At 34.0% G+C, this 17,352-nt stretch overlaps 2 protein-coding genes across 4 annotated transcripts; one reads left to right on the top strand and one right to left on the bottom strand.

Moving 5' to 3' along the window:
- The first annotated feature begins 1,663 nt into the window (after positions 1 to 1,663).
- Positions 1,664 to 5,082, top strand: LOC111991038 (leucine-rich repeat protein 1). Its single transcript, XM_024022809.2, has 7 exons — positions 1,664 to 2,006; positions 2,180 to 2,312; positions 3,082 to 3,153; positions 4,033 to 4,176; positions 4,321 to 4,392; positions 4,484 to 4,555; positions 4,663 to 5,082. Exons 1-7 carry the CDS (start codon positions 1,928 to 1,930, stop codon positions 4,736 to 4,738), a joined length of 648 nt encoding a protein of 215 aa, XP_023878577.1. The 5' UTR covers positions 1,664 to 1,927; the 3' UTR covers positions 4,739 to 5,082.
- Positions 5,083 to 7,378: 2,296 nt separating this feature from the next.
- On the bottom strand, positions 7,379 to 14,812 carry LOC111991042 (uncharacterized protein At2g33490). Of its 3 annotated transcripts, none has more exons than XM_065770808.1 (11): positions 14,454 to 14,812; positions 13,881 to 13,953; positions 12,944 to 13,021; positions 12,139 to 12,200; positions 11,983 to 12,051; positions 10,915 to 10,973; positions 10,598 to 10,805; positions 10,217 to 10,507; positions 9,687 to 9,740; positions 8,267 to 9,282; positions 7,379 to 7,658 (listed from the first exon to the last, which is right to left on the bottom strand). In XM_065770808.1, the coding sequence occupies exons 1-10, from the start codon at positions 14,565 to 14,567 to the stop codon at positions 8,317 to 8,319; spliced, it is 1,974 nt and encodes a 657-aa protein (XP_065626880.1). In that variant the 5' UTR covers positions 14,568 to 14,812; the 3' UTR covers positions 7,379 to 7,658; positions 8,267 to 8,316. The 3 variants fall into 3 exon arrangements, with proteins under 3 accessions (XP_065626880.1, XP_065626876.1, XP_023878582.2); XM_065770804.1 differs by having other exon boundaries at positions 7,379 to 7,664; positions 14,454 to 14,811; XM_024022814.2 differs by having other exon boundaries at positions 7,379 to 7,664; positions 10,945 to 10,973; positions 14,454 to 14,810.
- Between the last annotated feature and the right edge of the window lie 2,540 nt (positions 14,813 to 17,352).

Below are 17,352 nucleotides of genomic sequence, written 5' to 3'. Positions count from 1 at the left end.
TATTAATTAATTTTTCTTTTTAATTTTAGAAGTTGGAAAATATCAAAATTACATCATTTCATGAGATGAAACCATAATGATCGAATATAAGTCAAGAAGGGGAACATTTATCACAACATGCTAACACAATAATTGTGAACAAAATTATACACTAAAATTCAATATAGCCCCTTAACCTTTACTTCAATTGTCAAATACAACCTATGTTTAAGATTTTGTCAAATGGGTCCCTCACTTTGTAAAAATGAGTCAATCTAGTCCTCCCATCCAAATTTGCTAATAAATAACGTAGTTTATAACTTTTTTAATTAAAAATTAAATTGAAAATATTCATAAGATGCATCATTTAATAGATCATATTCTTTGATGAGTTTATTTAAAATAATAATAAAAAATTATATTCAAATGATTTCATTTACTAACAAAATTTGATGGAAAGACCATGTTAACTTGATGAAGCGTAAATTCGTCAGTCAAGTAAGTTCGTCAGTAGAATAAGTTCGTCAATAGAGTTATACTGATAAACCGTAAGCTCGTCAGTCGAGTTGGTCAAATAGAAGCAATCCTCAACCTGTATGAACGTACTCTCAAAGGTGGTCACTGGTGTGGTGCCTGCCACAATGCCTCCGATGCCAAAGTCAGTATAAGAAGCTCTCTTGGGAATAAACAATGTAATTGAACAAAAATGAAAGAGATCTCTTAGTGTCTATGTGTGTATGTATCTTGCACTTGGCAATGTGGAGGCTTTATATATGCGGTTACAGCTCCTAGCCGTTGGGGCAATTAAGGTGGTTTTAATGCTCTTCTTAGTAACGTTTCGTGCCTCATAATGTGGCTTCAATGTGCTCCAACGGCTCATACAGCTGGATCTGTAACTGCCCTATATATTAATTGGCTGTATTGAATGGATGGCTTTACCCTCGTCAGTGACGTGGGCATTGGTTTTGTTCGTCCAAGTATGCCCTCGTCTGTATTGTTGAGGTCGTCTTGGCAAATGAGTTCGTCAGTCCTGTCAGTGGGTATTAATTTGCTCGTTCAGGGATGTCTTCGTTGGACTTATGGTCGTCGTCTTCAGTAAATGAGTTCGTCAGTCTCATCATAACTCATTTTGACATGGACCAAACAAAAAATAAACCTTAGGAACTAATTTGATAAATGAAATATAAGTCAAAAACACTAAATTGAATTTAGCCAAAGAATAAAACTTAGATATAATTTCTTAGGCATTATATGTTAAATTCTCCAAGTAAATTAAATCATATGATTGTATTAACAAATAAATTACTTAATCAAACCTTAAAAAAAAGATAACATTGCTCCTTAAAAAAAATAATATAGTTTTTATTGCATTTATAAGTACAAAGTAACTAATTAAATTTAATGAATAAAACTAAGGTGAACCTAAATTTTGTCCTTTAGCCAAAAATATAAAAAATTTCCCTATCACTCTACTCACTAGAGTTTCCCATCCCGTTAATGATATGGACGTGCACGTTATAGAACCAAATAATAAGATATAATAAGGACAATGACAAATTGACAATACCCAGCAGAAAAAAAATATGTATTCAACTTTGCCCACCTCATTAAAACTTTGGCACACCCGTACTAATAATATTAAAAGTATTGGAACCGTTGTTTTGGTTTGGGTACACAACACAACTAGCAGTCCTTTTAGTTTTATGGGCTCTATAAATCTCCCACCAAAGTTTTGATTCCTTGCCTCCTTGCTAAGAAGAAAGAGGCAACTACACACTGTCTCTCTCTCTCTCTCTCTCTCTCTCTCTCACACACGCACACACACACACATACACACTGTATTCATAAGGATCTTGACTCCTTAAGTCCCTTAAGGCTCTTGAGAGTTTTAGTCTGTTATTCATAAAAATCTTAAGCCACAGCTAGCTTTCAAGTTTTGCTATTGAAGATGAGGGCAATGTTTCATCTTCTTACTGCTTTTCTTCTCTTATCAACCCTTTTAGCACCTGCAAATGCAAACTTAGAAGGTACAAAAAGAATTTTCAATCTGGGTATTTTTCATAATGATTTATTTATTTTGAACCTAGCTACTTTTTCTTGGTTATTGTTCAAAATGATTTATTTATATTGAACCTGCTCTTATTGGTTATTATGCTATATATATAAGTTCTGAGTGGTTTTTATGGCTTTGAATCAACAGGGGATGCTCTGTACGCGTTTAGGAGATCTGTGAAGGATCCAAATGGTGTTTTAGAGAGCTGGGATCTGAATTTGGTTGATCCCTGCACTTGGTTCCACGTTACTTGCGACAGTGATAATCGAGTTACCCGACTGTAAATCATATATTTTCCCTATACTTTTATTTTTTTTATTTTTTCAATGTTTGTTTAGTTGATTGTAGCTTGTGTTTATTTAATTATTTTGATTGGTTCTTTAGGTGTTTTGAGTTTTGAATACATGTCTTGAATTTGTATCTAGTACTATATTTGGCTGTAAAGCGTATTCAAATGATGGTATATGTAAAAGTAGTATGAATTGTCATAAAGGAAAATATCATATTTATTTATTTTTAATTTCTCCTTGTGTGCTTTCTCAAAAAAAAATTTCTCCTTATGTGGATGTACTGCTTCCCTTCTCTTGAAGCTAACAGCTCTCACCCGTGAAAACTCTGTCTGATGTGTTAGTAAAGACAAAGGACAACTTGATCTCTTGACTTTGACCATATTTTCCATACATGCAACTGATGCAAGTTTATGAGCTTTAGAAAACGCCAATTTTTACTAGTACTTTACTCTTTCAGAGTTTGCAGTATAGTGATACTTTCATACTCTTCCGAAATTTTGTATTAAAAACAAAGTAATAATTTTAAGGACACCTACATCACCTTTGTGCAACATAAAGAATGAATTTTATTAATATATATATATATTTTTTTAAATAATTACTCATTGGGAATTCAAGTCATATTTACTTTGGTGGTATAATTTTTTTTTTTTTTTTTTTTTAAAGTTTTGGTCCGAGGTCCTAGGTGTTTAACTTTGAATCATAAATTTATATGGAATCTTTATCCGTAGAGTTTAATTGAGTATATGATATATGCAGTGACCTAGGTAATGCAAAGCTGTCAGGCAGTCTGGTTCCCGAGCTGGGGAATCTCGAGCGTCTTCAGTATCTGTAAGTACAACTATAATTTTATCCAGTTCTTAATAATATTAATATTTATATCTATCTCACTCTCACCAAACCAAAAGGTTTATAATTAATTAATTAATTATATATAAGTTGAAAATTTTTAATTTGCTAGTCACAATTAAAGTCTGATGGTTGCCTCGGCAACACTTAAAAATAAAAAGTATTTTCACACTTTTTTTTTCACATCAAATTTTAGGTGACAAATTATTACTAATGGCGGGTAGATAAAAAAAGTAATTTAACAGATTGATTTTTTTTTTTTGGGGAGAAATAAGAACTTTACTAATGAAGACCTACTATATCAGCCTGAAGTACAAAATAAAACTGGGAAACTTCCTCCATCTACACAACATAATCTGAAACATTAACAAAATGCCGAGCTAGACAATGAGCTAATTTATTACTATCTCTCCTAGCATGAGAGTACAGTAATCGATTAAAAGACCTAGAAAAAACCTTTTCATCTTGTATTAGAATCAGTAACAATTTATAACTATTTAAAATTCATTTTGAAAATATCGCAGACATAACAATTCACACTTTTTTTTTTTTAAATTCAAAATGAGGATTTTTTTTTTTTTTTTTTTTGTGGAGAGACAAAATGAGGATGTTAAATGGTCCAATAAATACAAACAAAATAATTAGCATGTAAGATCTGCTATATGCACAAGTTTGTTGGATACTATAACTGTGAAAGAATATTTATATTGCCACCTACTCTACCAGCGAGTCAGTACCAATGTGACATCACCAATTGGATTACATATTAATGGATTTGGTGTTAATTCCTATGGTTCATGATGTATGGTGCTGCATTTAATAAAAATTGAGCTGGTTGGTATTTTGTTCGCTATTATGCAGGGAACTGTACATGAATAACTTGACTGGTCCCATACCAAAGGAACTTGGAGGATTGAGAAGCCTCGTTAGCTTGGATCTTTACCACAATATCCTAACTGGGTCCATCCCAGCCTCTCTCTCTAAGCTTTCTAATCTCAAATTCCTGTAAGAATTTTACTGCTCTCTGATCATAATTTATGGTTGGCCCATTATTGTGGGACCAAAAAATTGATATAAAGTTAAACATTCTTTACTGTGAACTGTAAATATGAACTGATTTTGTGACTGGTTAACGTAATGTCCATGCAGGCGATTGAATATCAATAACCTGACTGGAAAAATACCAAGGGAACTTACCAAACTTGGAAGCCTCAAGATCTTGTAAGCTATTTATAAAATAAATGCTTGAAATACACTTCTCTCTTTCCTTTAGTTTTTCTTGGCTCTAATGAAGTCCATGTGAATCTTGCAGTGACGTGTCAAACAACGATTTGTGTGGAACATTTCCAACCTCTGGATCCTTTTCTAAGTTCTCTGAGGAAAGGTAATTGATCATTTACACAATCTATTCTAACATTAAGAGAACAATAAGAGCTCTATTTCTCTTTATTTTATTTCAAGATTTAGTATGTGGTTTTAATTTGGATGCAGTTTCATGAATAATCCAAGACTTGAAGGGCCAGAACTGATGGGATTTGTGAGATATGATGTAGGAGGAAGCTGCTAATGATGTAACAATTAATAGGCGATAATGTGTTGCCATTCCACCTGTCTAATTTCTCTTTATATGGGACGAGTTTTATGTTTAACTAATATAATTATTATCTAGCATAATTACTAATCACCAAGAAAAAGCCTACTTATATTTAGCGCAGAGATTTTCCATCTCCATGTTTTCTTTAAAATTTCAACTTTCGACCACCTATTTTTCCATTTTGATGATGTAAATCTATGAATGTTCTGCTCCTTTCTTGGAGCTATCAAGGTGGTTTGGTTTTGTGGAAGCACGTTGTATTGTACCGTTTATATACATATATAGAAATCAATGAAGTATGAACTTTTGATTCTCCAGTTTGTGTAAGTACATTATATTAGGTTCCCAATTAGATTCAAATATTTAGCTATATTGACCATTAAGATAAGAATTGTATTATCTTTTTCAAAAATAATTAAATTTAAAACAATTAAGTGTTTGAATTCAATTGGAGAACGTAATATACTAGATGTATATAAGTGACCCATCACGTAATATTAATTCGTGATATTCAAAATCTTGTAATTCCACTAATAAGAGATATCTAGAATACAAATCTCAATCTCCAGCTATTTTTTTATTTAAAAAAAAAAAAAAAAAACTATAGAATTGTCAAAAATACAAAATTCTCAAATAATTCTAAGCATGGTCTATCTTGTAAGGCACTGCATAGATTGATTACTTTAAGTAACAAAAGAATTCATCGTCTAAAAGATGAAATTTTTATATGCGCTTGTCTCATGCTACCAATGTGAGACGAACATATGGGTCCCTTGCACATGTTAATCTTTACTTACAGTGCATGAGACGAGTACAGGAGATACCTTCTATTCCAGAAGAGCGCTAACTAGCTTTTGGAAAAAATGATGCCAGCTGATAAAGTCGGTCAACTTTGTATTATCTTTCCAAAATAATTGTCCTTTAAACCATAGCTTATTGGATGATTTGTGGGCTTGGCTAGCCCTATTCTCTCTTGAAAATAAGAATAACAAATCATGGCTTTACTTTAAAAATTACACTCTTTTAACGCTCTTGGCTTTGCTTTAAAAAACAAATCATTTAAATAGGTGCAAGGATGCAAAAGCATAATTCCATGTCTTGATGTTTAACCATTCTGATTTTGTACGTCCAAACTTTTGGAATTCCGCATGCAAGATGAGCTAATATTTGCAGAATCTAAATGATTGAAGTAGAATGACAAAACAGAAATGTCGAGTTTAGAACCACAAATTTAGACCACTAAACAGGTTGGTTACTGTTAACAGCAGATTAAATTGCAAATATGAGCAAAAAATTTCCTTAATATCAGGGTACATTTTCTCCATAGTTTCATGCTCTAAGCTGTAGAGTGTGCAGTTGCATGGTGGTACTTTTTCTAAAGCATTCCAGTCTCTTCACGTTTAGCAGGTCACTTACATTGATTGATCAAGTGAAGAGGACAAATTGGTTTTCCATAAAAAAAATAAAATAAAATAAATAATAATAATAATATAATAATAATAATTATTATTATAGCATTCACACAAGGCTCGGTGAGAATTTAGCCAAATTTAGCCAATAAAACTATTTTAACATACTCATTTGTATATGCCTTTACATTAGGCTCAATACTCTATTATTAAAATATTATTCTTTTATTATTTATTGTTCTCTCTCTCTCTCTCTCTCTCTCTCTCTCTCTCAACCTAGAACACCTCATAAAGAAGACAACACCACCATCGCACCAACAACACCACACCACCATTATCATCGCAGCAACACCACACCAAAGACCCACTCACACCACCGCCAAAACCCGTCGTTTGCTGCCGTGATTTCCCAACCTCTTTCACAACACTACCGCCGACCCATTTACACCACTACTGCTGAAACCCCTCTCCCTCTTTGCTTGCTGCTGCGATGTGGGTTTTGGATTTGATGGGTTTGATGTTGTTGGTGGTTGTTTCTAATGTTGGGTTTGATGATGGTGGTTGAGAGAGAGAGAGAGAGAGAGAGAGAGAGAGAGAGAAGAAGAATAATTTTTTAACATTGACGATGAATAGTATCATGCCTCCAGTGTAGTTTTTGTGTGTTTTTAGCTATATCTTGTTCTGTACATCATCTTTTCTCAAAAATCTCCACTATGAGGCCGTTCAACAGGGCAGCCATTATCACAACAGAAACAAGGGCATTGGATAAATTCCGAGGAAGGAAAAAGAAAAAATTCCACTTCCCATTAGTTTATGGTGTTGATAGCAGCTTTCTTTAATGGGGCAGATTCATGTTGTTAATAGCATAGCAATTATGAATGGGGCAGATTCAAATTTCACGCAACAAAACAAGCCCTAAGACTACTCTTGATTTCTCCATCCCTCCTGGGAGTTTTTGAAACATTCAACTCTTTATATTTATATATATAGGAAAGATTCAAACCCTGGTCTCCTTCCCAGACAAAGACACTGAACAACTAAGCTCTTGACATGAAATTCTAGATTCAAGTAGGGACCAATGCATCAATTGCTTCTTGTTGATAATGAATAATGAATAATAAATAATATGCCCACCTAGAAAACACTAAATTAGGCAGAAGATCAAGAGCCAAGGGAGCCAACATGGTTTGTAAGAGGGAAAAAAGAAAAGAAAAGAGCAATTGGCAATTAATTGCGTGGAAGATACAAAATTTCTCAAATGATGAAAAATATTAGCATTTATTAAACTAATCTACCCCGAGTGCCCACCTATCAAACAAATTAATTGGTGACTATAACATATGTTAAAAAAGAAAAAAAAATTATAGATAAAGGACATATTTACATATCTGCAGCTGTACGATGTGGTGAAACAATTTGCTCCCAGGACTTTGGGTTGCCAAATCAAAAACAAAAAATTATCACCGAAGATGATTAGAATCAACCTGCACCTGCATCCAAATTTATCAACACTAAGAAAAAGAAGAATAGGTGTTACACCCATAGCAGGTCGAAAGAGTACTAGACACCCAATAAATTTTCAACACTTCCAAACACGTATCTTTAGCTGACTAAAGTTCTGAGTATTTGTAATTAAAATAGGTTCACAACAGGAGACAAAACAGGCAGCTTGTAGACATACAGAGGCCGATACAAAGCTTGCTTAATAAAATATCCAAGTTATTAAAGCATGTGTCTCAACATGAAGTTGAAGATGGTTTAAGTGAGAAAACAAGTAGGACTTATGAACTAGAAATGAGTTCCTTGAGTTAGTTGTTGATATAAATAGAAGGAACTTAGCTCATTGTATTTTGTAAAGATAAATTAGGTCACAGCCAAAAGAAAGCCATGTTATACAGTGTTATGATCATCTCATCAAATGCTTACATGGATGTATCTATCAACTACTGTATCATCAGTTTGTTCTTATGTGTCCCTAGGTGTATCACACACACGCATACACACACACACACATTCATAACTCATAAGTAATATTTAAGCACAATATTACTTAAACAAATAAGTAAAATAAAGGAACAGGTTTCTAAATTACCTCTAATTTGAACAGCCCGAGTGACAGTCTCAAAACCAAGTTGATGATGGCTAGTTGCTAGAAAGGGTTATTGGCGTCAAAGGGGGTGAAGTAATGACTTCAGTCATCTCTGAGCTGTGAGGAGTTTCCAGGGGCTTGGATGCATTTGAATTCATCGCCTCAGGACTACTTGAGGGAATGGAGAAACTACGTGCTACGGTTTGAGGAGGTGTTGGAAGCGGAGATGCTGCATTTGAAACAACTGATTTATTTGTAGTAGAAAGCACTTGATCCCTTGACCCCAAGGGGGCTGAATGTCCAGTAAAATCCTTAGGTCTTGAAGACTTGGGGGTTGAACTTGCAGGGGGCCTTGGAAGTTCATGAAGCTCACTTATTTTAGGTGAGGACATAAAAGTAGGAGAAGTACTTGGAGAAGCTGTTGGTGAAGTTGATGGAGGTTGAGACATTGGATTTCGCAGAAGAGGTCCAGAATACAAATGGCGACGATCCGCTGAGACAGGCTTTGTAGGCCATGGCTTACTTGTCAATGGACCAGAAAAGGCATATCTTTTGAGTTTTTTTGGTTCGGCAGCAGCACGTGTGTCATGCCATGAAAATAAAAGTCCATCAGCCAAAGGAGGGGGTAACCGAGTGGATGCAGAATTGTTGTTGCTCTCTTTGAGTACAGACTGAGCATTTCTAACAGTGGGTCCAGAAACTTTCTCATCTACTTTAATTTTTTGCAACTTATTTGGTTCCAGTGGGGAGGAATGCCACAACTGCTGAGTACGCTCTGTAACAGTAGTTTGTGTTTTGTGAAGCACTGGATTACCTGATCCTGTAGAAATTGAACTCCTTGTATCAACTGGAGTGGGTAGTACATATGTGTGCAACTTACGTGTTGATGATGGCTGCATCTGTCTTGCCTTTTCAGTAGAATCAAATTTATACTCGGCAAAAAGTGGGGCTGATTGGCTGCTGGGCCTACTAATACCTCTATAGGAAAAAGAATTCCTACGGAACCTCCCCATATTTTCCTGCAAATATGAAAGGAAGCATATGCCTTATAAGTAACCAAATGTTGTTTTCTGAATCTCAAAGATAAAATATTTAAGAAGGTAAAGTAAATGTAATAAATGTCCAGGTCCTGGAGTTGCTTCATGGGACAGACTGCATTATATATGTATGTTTTTCTTAACCAATCCAATCCACTGAAAACTGATTTAGGAAAACAATTTTCAAATCCTCATCCATAAGTTTTGACTAGATATGTTATCTGACTATACACATGCACATACAACAGTTACTTTTGTCATCAGATCAAGCATAAACAGATTGTTAGCAGAAAATTATATTGCAACAACATAAAAAATTCACTAAATTGCAATGTATATATTGGTCACTGTGAATGAATTAATTAGTGACAGATTGGGCTCTTTACCTTCACAGCTTCCATATTTGCAACCTGGGGAAATGTAATGTCCACCTGATCCAGCTGCATAAAACATTTTATGATTATATAACAAATTAATATGAGATCCAACTTTTTGGCAAAATGTAATGCTGCAGAAATTTGACAACCAAAAAATAAAAAAGGGGGGCAAATAGTATGGTCACTATCTATTTTATTTTCATATTAGTGCATTGACTGGCAAAAAATGAAACAGTTAATCCTCAAACCATTGCAGCGTTTCACTACGTCACAGCACAAGAGTCTAAGAATCATAAGAAAGATTAAAGCATCTATGCTATCATATGCATGGCATAGAAGCTATCATTAGTTAGTATATGCTCTGTATACAAAATTATTGTATGTGTGCATCATGTGGATGTAATGCATCAATGTAAGTACTTATACATGCTACCAAATTTTTTTTTTTTTTGGTCCAACACTTCTAGATCTATTTCAAAAGGTGAAGAGACATCTGTTTAGAATTTCTCAACCAGAAGCAGAAGGGAATAAAGAGTCACCTCCATTGGGTTTTGTGTCATAGAAACATCGTGCTCCTGATCATCTTGTCGATAATCAAAACTCAATTCCCCATTATCAAGGACATCGTTGTCATCGAAATCCTCATCATCCTCATCCTCATCATCATCCTCATCTTCTTCTTCGTCATCGTCGTCGTTGTCATCATCATCATACTCCTCCCCATCATCAAGTCCACTGAACTGGTAATCAATGTGTTGCTGTTCAGTTACCAATTTCACATGCGGTTCTACTGCCTCAAGAGACTTAACTGCCTTCTTGAAGAAGCACAACTGTTTTCAAACAAAAAAGAGAGCATTATGCAACGTGAGGAAAGACAAAGTTTTACAAAAACAGACAGTCAGAGAAGAAAAATGGAAAACCTGAGCCGCATGGTGGCGAGCTGCCTGTGTAAGAAGACTTCGAGTCTGTCCTTGCTTTAGAGATTTCAACCGGAAAACAAGCAAGGTTGATTCCTCATCATACTCATCACGAGCCATTTGTAACTGCTGCAAAGAAAAACTCTCTCCTTTTCCAGTTTTTGATCGCCCTTTCTCTCTCTGTCTTGTCATCATATAATCATATACATCTCTGTAGATCACATACCAAAATTAGAAGAAATTAATTCCCCATTTATATATGTACACACACAAACAAGCACACACATTTATGAATAAGTGTATGGTGTATATTTATATACATAGAATTGAGAAGGTATAAAGTTTTGAACCTTTTCTCATCACATTGTCGCTTCATTTCCTGCATCAATATGAGAGGGAAAAGCTCATTGACTATTATTTTATATGGCCAATAAAAAACATTAATGCAATTGAGAAGCAACAAATAAAATGTCCAAATTCAGCCCATGGAAAACTACGCATTTGGTACAGATACTCATATTCCGAAAAAGAAAGCAATCACTAATAACAGAAATTTACAAAAAAGGAACACCACCTCCAAAAAAAGAAAATTTAAATCCAATTAGTCTTAACAATGCAATATTTAGTCAATAACACTAATCTGAATTTTTATACATTTAAACAATGCTTGAAGGACAATTTGCAAAGCAAGCCTTTTCAATGTCAGAAGCATCTGAATTCTTTCAAGGGTTCCATGGCTCATCAAAATCTTTTTTATGTCTCTCCAAGAAAAGGTCCATTGGTTGGTAGCATACTTTGGAATGGATAAGCACCAGCATTACATAGCATTTTTTTTTCTTTTTCTTTTCTTTTTTTTTCTTTTTTTTTTTTTTTAAATTAGAATTACAAAGCATTGATCAGGTCCTATCCACTTTATAATAACATGAAGCTCTATTGTAGCATGAGGCCCCCTAAATGGTGCATTTCAAATGACAGTTGATCCTTTTTTTTTATCAGCTGGTTAAGCTGCCATACATTCATGCTACCTCTAATTAATTCCTGGCTTTACTGTTTACACATTGAGATTAAAAGACCAATGATGCCTGCCCCACCTAGGTCAGACTAGCCATTGTGTTCCCTCAAGCTCAAGTATGGTTCCCTCTTTTATTTTCCCATGTTAAAGGAGAGGTAATAGAGCCATTCATTGAGTTGCCACTTCCTTCATAAGAAGGAAGCTTCAGGTTCTGTCTCCTTCCCTCATTGGTTCTCTCTACAATCCTCTAGTCAATCTTCCAAGTTTCAGTATCTAGGATACAAAACAGCCAGATAATGCAGAAATTATGCATGGCACAAGAACAAATATAAACTTGTCATAAGCTGATTAGACTAAAGAACCCATATGAACAAACCTCAACCGTTCGAAGTTCATTAAGAAGAGACTCTGATGGGATTGTGACTGTCTGGAATATATGAGAGCGCTGTAATATGCAAAGCAATAACTCATTACCAAGGAAAAATCAAAGAGAGATTTCTTCAATATTTTACAGATAAGAATAAGGACTCACATAGCTATCAACAAGTTTCTGCAATTCAAACTGTATTTTTCCTAGCATTAGCAGAACTCTGCCTGCAAAAGAATAAAAACAACTAAAGATTATTTCTCCACTGATTGGGATGAAACAACTACATTGTAATGGTCTGCATTTCTCTGAAACAAATTTAAAAAAATTTAGCTCAAGTAATATATATGATCAGAATCAATAACCATCTTGTGTGTGAATTACCGTGGGATATGCAGAAAAACAAAAATTAAAAGCAGTATGAATTCCTATAGAAGTACACAAAACCAAGTTTACTTTCTGAGTGCGCTAACCACACAAAACTGCAAGTGAACCTCGTTGAAGTCATAATGTAAAATAGCAACCCAACTAGGAGTCTGTATGGCTCTGCATTAAGCAGGATCCTTAAGAGCTTCATATACTGTTCATGCTTTATAAACCCAGCACTTTAAAGCACTGTTCACCGTAATTTGCCAAACGCTCTAAATGCTAAAGATATTTGCAGTTAAAACTCTACATCGCAAAATCTCTGCCGCTAAATCTTTACAATTAGAGCTCTACTTCCTACAACAATGCCAAACAGGTACTAGGAGAATTATATTCTAAAGAAATCAAAGAAATTAGTTGAGACATAAGCTAGAGTTTCTAAACTTCAATATAAGTTTTGAACAAATTTTAGACCAAAACAAAATCCAAAAGCAACATTAAAATCTTGCCTACACGGTGGTGTGGGCCTGGGGTATGTCTTATTTTCAAATCTTACCTACGAAAGAAAAAATAAATTAGTTAATAATGTTTTCCCTTGACTTACCGCTCTCTTCATCATCATTATTCAATGCAGTTTTCTCAAGAAGACAAGCACCCAATTCCCGCAACGACTCTGAGAATTCTGAAAAATAAATGGGATTACATAAGTATACTACTTGAAAACAAGACATCACACACTAATTCAAATTTCAGTATGAGAAAATTCACATTTCATCGGGCTAAAACTCAAATTTAAAACTTAAAATACTGTGGAATCATGGAATCAAACCATTCCCATCATCATTTTACAAAAACAATTAACATAAAAACTGTCATACCCAGTGCACAAACCACTTTTTATGAGGTCTGGGAGAGATGATTGGTAAATAGCCTTACCCCCAAATTTTTTTGGAGAGGCTGATTCCCAAAACTCACTATATATGCTAGTTCATAATACTAACAGCCTCAAGGAAGAAAAATAAATTTGGCGTTTCTAGACATAGATTATAGAAAATTCAAGCCATTTTTATACAACATCCCATGATACTCATCTCCAAGCTCTGTTACAAGACCAAATCCCCAAAACTGATGTAGCTTTGCTCTAAGTCATGTATTAATACTAAATCATAGGTCTTAAGGAAAACTTAAACTCTAGTGAATGTCATCCTAGCAACACAACAAAATGTACTGCAACATCTACCGAAACTAAGAGGGCGAAAAGACAATGTAAGGCAACTATATTATCGAATTCATTAGTAGCAACCAACAAGACCACTGCCCGGCCTTGTAAATGCATTTTACAACTAAACTAAAATCGGAGCAAAATCCATGTTAAATCAAAACCCAATTGCCAATTCATATCATCATGCTAATAGATAATGTGCATCCATAAAGACAAGCATTCATTGATCATTCCCTTCTCTACTGCATTTCTTTAATGATACACACAAAAAGCATATCCGACGGTCAAATTAAAAAACCAAATGAAGTCCTGGAAGTACCATAAGCACTGTTGGCAGTTGCCGCAGCCGCAGAAAGTAAGCTGTCATAGCAATCTCTCATATCCTGCATATCCTGCAACCAAAAAAAAAAAAACACTATAAATTATAAGCAACAAAAAAATAAAAAATAAATCCATCAGAAAATAGCTGCTATTATACATTTCCTAGTTCGGGCAAAAGAGCATCTATATTTCTATATGCTATAAAAACTTGGTTCTGTGAAAACAAACAAAGTTCTCAACCAAATCAAAAATTGAATTCGTTACAGCAATTCATAAAGCCCTAGAATTTGGGGTCAAACGCTGAATTTAGAAAAAGTAACCAGTCAAACTGAACGGCGTACAAAGAGAACAGAAACCCTAGCAATACATTTGGCTGCTGAGAAACCATAGGAAAATGAGAACAACCCTAAGGAATTCACAACAGACATAGTCGGAAATACGGAATGATTATTCCGATATTCATACTTCCATTTCTTTTCTTTTCTTTTTTCCTTTTTGTTAGTTTCTCAGCAACCAAACAAAACACAAACAAAGAAAGAAAGAAAAAAAGAAGAAGAAGAAGATAGCGGACCTGAGAAGCCTGAGCGAGCTCGTCCAATTTTGGCAAAGGCCGAATATCTCTTCGCTCCTTGGAATCGTTTTTGTGCAGACCGAAACCTCGCAACTTTTTCAGCGAAGTCTTCATCGCTTTCGTTTCGAGCTCTGCCAATTCAAAACTCAAAGCCTCTCTCTCTCTCTCTCTCTCTCTCTCTCTGCGTCTCTGTGTGTGCGTGTTTTTTGAGCTCTGCGAATTCAGTAATTGAAAAAGCGTATTTTAAGAAAAACAAAAAACGAAGAAAGATTCTCAAAAATGGAATAAAAAAACAAATAATATTTTCTTCTTCTTCTTCAGCTCTTCCATTCTATTCTATATTATGGTTACGTCAGGAATAGAGCGATGACCATGATAGTTTAATCAAACAAGTTTTTTTTTTTTTTTAATAAAGTATTTTATTATTTTTCAATTCCTTTTTCTTTTTCTCGTAGATAGACTGGTAGAAATACTAAAATTGAAACACTTTTTGTTTTTACTTTTTGGATTTGTATATATATAAAATCGAATGCAGCGAAAATTTAGTAGAGTTTTACCGGTGTCACGCATTATTGTTGAGTAATCAATGAAATTTTGGCACGATCTCAACCTTTTTTTATATATAATTAAAAAAATGAGGGTCTTCAGAGTTGACTAATCGATCTTATGCCACGTAACAGTAAAGATAATATCACGTGTTTTATTAAGAAAAATGTTACATTCACAATACTTTCACAACAAATCTTAAATAACAGATTAACAAAAAATAATTTTAATGATAAATTCAAATTATAAATCGTAATAATCTGACACTTAAAATTTGTAGTTAAAATATTATAAACATGTAAAATAATTTCTCTTTGTTCAAAAATCATTATTGTTCAGTTTATTTTTATGGTGTTTAATTCATCTACTTTCTCCAACCGCTTAAATTGCCCCAAAGGGCACTTGCCATTCTAGTCCAGCTCACTTTTAAATTTCATGTACTAGACATCATGTTTCTTGTATTTTAATTTCTTGCCTCGTAAATGGAAACAAAAAAAAAAAAATCCCATTTGAAAATGTTATGGAGGTAGGATTTTTTTTTTTTTTTTTTTGTGAGTTAAAAAATTGAATCATTGAACTCAAAAATTGGTAAAATTAGATTAGGGTGGGGAGAGAGTGACCTTTGTTTTTTCTTTTGAATGAGTAATCCAATAAATTTCACAAATATATATATATATATATCTAAATAACAAAATTAATTTAATAAAGTTTGGTAAATATCTTTCTATTCTTTTTTCTTTTCTTTTTTGGGCCTTTTTAATTTAAAGGAGTAAGGTACAATTTATTTGGTAGTATAAAACCGTACCACCGATTTGCTGAAAAATAAATCTTATATTTGAAACAGAAAAGTTAGCATCAAAAGTACATGAACCATTGGTTAAGATGAATTTCCTGGCATTTGCCTGAACACGCTTCTTAACCCGTCCCTTAAGAACTGCTTTACCTTTACACATAATAATTTGGTTGGCCTTCAAAACAACTAGTGAGCCAGCACTTTCGATTTTTGATACCCTAAAATACAACCCAATTGAGATGTCGACTTGTGGTAAAAAGACAAGTTAGATAAATCTTCTCTTTAAGTTAATGCTAAACCTTGTCACGTGTTTTTTATTACACACTCCTTATGAAATTATGTTTTTAATTTCTATTAAAATTGTGAAATGAAAAAAAAAAAAAAACGATTTCACAATTTTTAATTAAAACACATATGTATATTCACAGTTTCATTACCCGTGTGCGATAATCATTACCTGTGTATTAAAATATAAAAAGATATTGTTTCTCATTCAAGGACCACAATGTTGACCAATGACCACTAATTAAAAGCCCAATGGTTTTTTCTCATCTATAAAATTATTTTTGTTTTACTACCTTTCACATTCAAGATGGCAAAGTAAAGTACGCAGTAGTGCTGCGGAGATGGTGGTAGTTTTGCTTTTTGTTGTGTGAATGGTTTTTTTCTCAATTAACGGTGTCGAAATTCAAAAGTTTCTCTATGGTGATGGTCCCATGACTATTACAATGGAATAAGACGAAATTCCACTTGTAAGAACAAAGTGGGGGAAGGCACAGGCAGACTTTGTCTGGTCAAGTCAACAAAGCGTGTTCCGTGAGGCCCAAGTTTCTCTCCCTCAGTCTCCAAGTATTTACTTATACACTTCCTTCATCGCCCAATGGCGGCCATCTAGAGGTTCCAATCAGTTTGTTGGGGGTGTTTAATTAATTATTTGGGAAGTGGACCATCCTAATTCCTAATATAGATTTTCACTACCATGCCTATAAATATGATATGATATGCTATCCAATGTTTGGCACATTGGAATGCATAATATCTAGTTAGGTACTTACGACTTTAACCTTAGTAAGTTGGGTTTCAATCTATGCAAGCAAGAGCCCAATTTTTTTTTAAAACCCTGTGGTCTCTGGGTTTCAGGTTGGAAGTAGGAGAGCCTTGACAAACTAAACACTACAGAATTATCGAGAACACCAAAATCTTATTTCATATAGTTTGCAATCGGCTCCAATATCATTTGTAGGAGCAACATGCTTATTTACATTTTCAAATGTAAGATATTAATCCTTCTCCCAAAAAAAAATGTAAGATATTAATGGCTTATATAATTCAACCTGCATATTGGATTGAATTATACTTACAAGAAAAGCCAAACTTTTGTATTGGACACACTTCCACACACAAAGGTTTAAGAACAACCTTTAATAAAACCTTTTATTTTTAATCAATCAATAAGAGATTAAATTCTATAAGGATAGGATGTTTTACATCCCTAATCTCAACATGCCACATTATCTTGTCACATATTTAAGAATAAGCACAATCACACTTAATCAATTC

Source organism: Quercus suber, unplaced genomic scaffold, assembly GCF_002906115.3.
Source record: "Quercus suber isolate HL8 unplaced genomic scaffold, Cork oak 2.0 scaffold_4, whole genome shotgun sequence".
Taxonomy (NCBI): Eukaryota; Viridiplantae; Streptophyta; class Magnoliopsida; order Fagales; family Fagaceae; genus Quercus; species Quercus suber.
Note: the sequence above shows the minus strand (reverse complement) of the source record. Positions and strands in the feature narration are given on the sequence as shown.

Bases quoted from the DNA above. Each gene is read 5' to 3' on its own strand.
- LOC111991042 (XM_065770808.1), bottom strand. From the start codon at position 14,567: ATGAAGACTTCGCTGAAAAAGTTGCGAGGTTTCGGTCTGCACAAAAAC. The intron at 12,201-12,943 runs GTAAGTCAAGGG...ATTCTTTTGCAG, and splicing joins TAATGATGATGAAGAGAGCG to GCAGAGTTCTGCTAATGCTA. The intron at 10,974-11,982 runs GTTTGTTCATAT...ATATTGATGCAG, and splicing joins ATGAACTTCGAACGGTTGAG to GAAATGAAGCGACAATGTGA.
- LOC111991038 (XM_024022809.2), top strand. From the start codon at position 1,928: ATGAGGGCAATGTTTCATCTTCTTACTGCTTTTCTTCTCTTATCAACC. The intron at 4,393-4,483 runs GTAAGCTATTTA...TGAATCTTGCAG, and splicing joins CTTGGAAGCCTCAAGATCTT to TGACGTGTCAAACAACGATT. The intron at 4,556-4,662 runs GTAATTGATCAT...ATTTGGATGCAG, and splicing joins TCTAAGTTCTCTGAGGAAAG to TTTCATGAATAATCCAAGAC.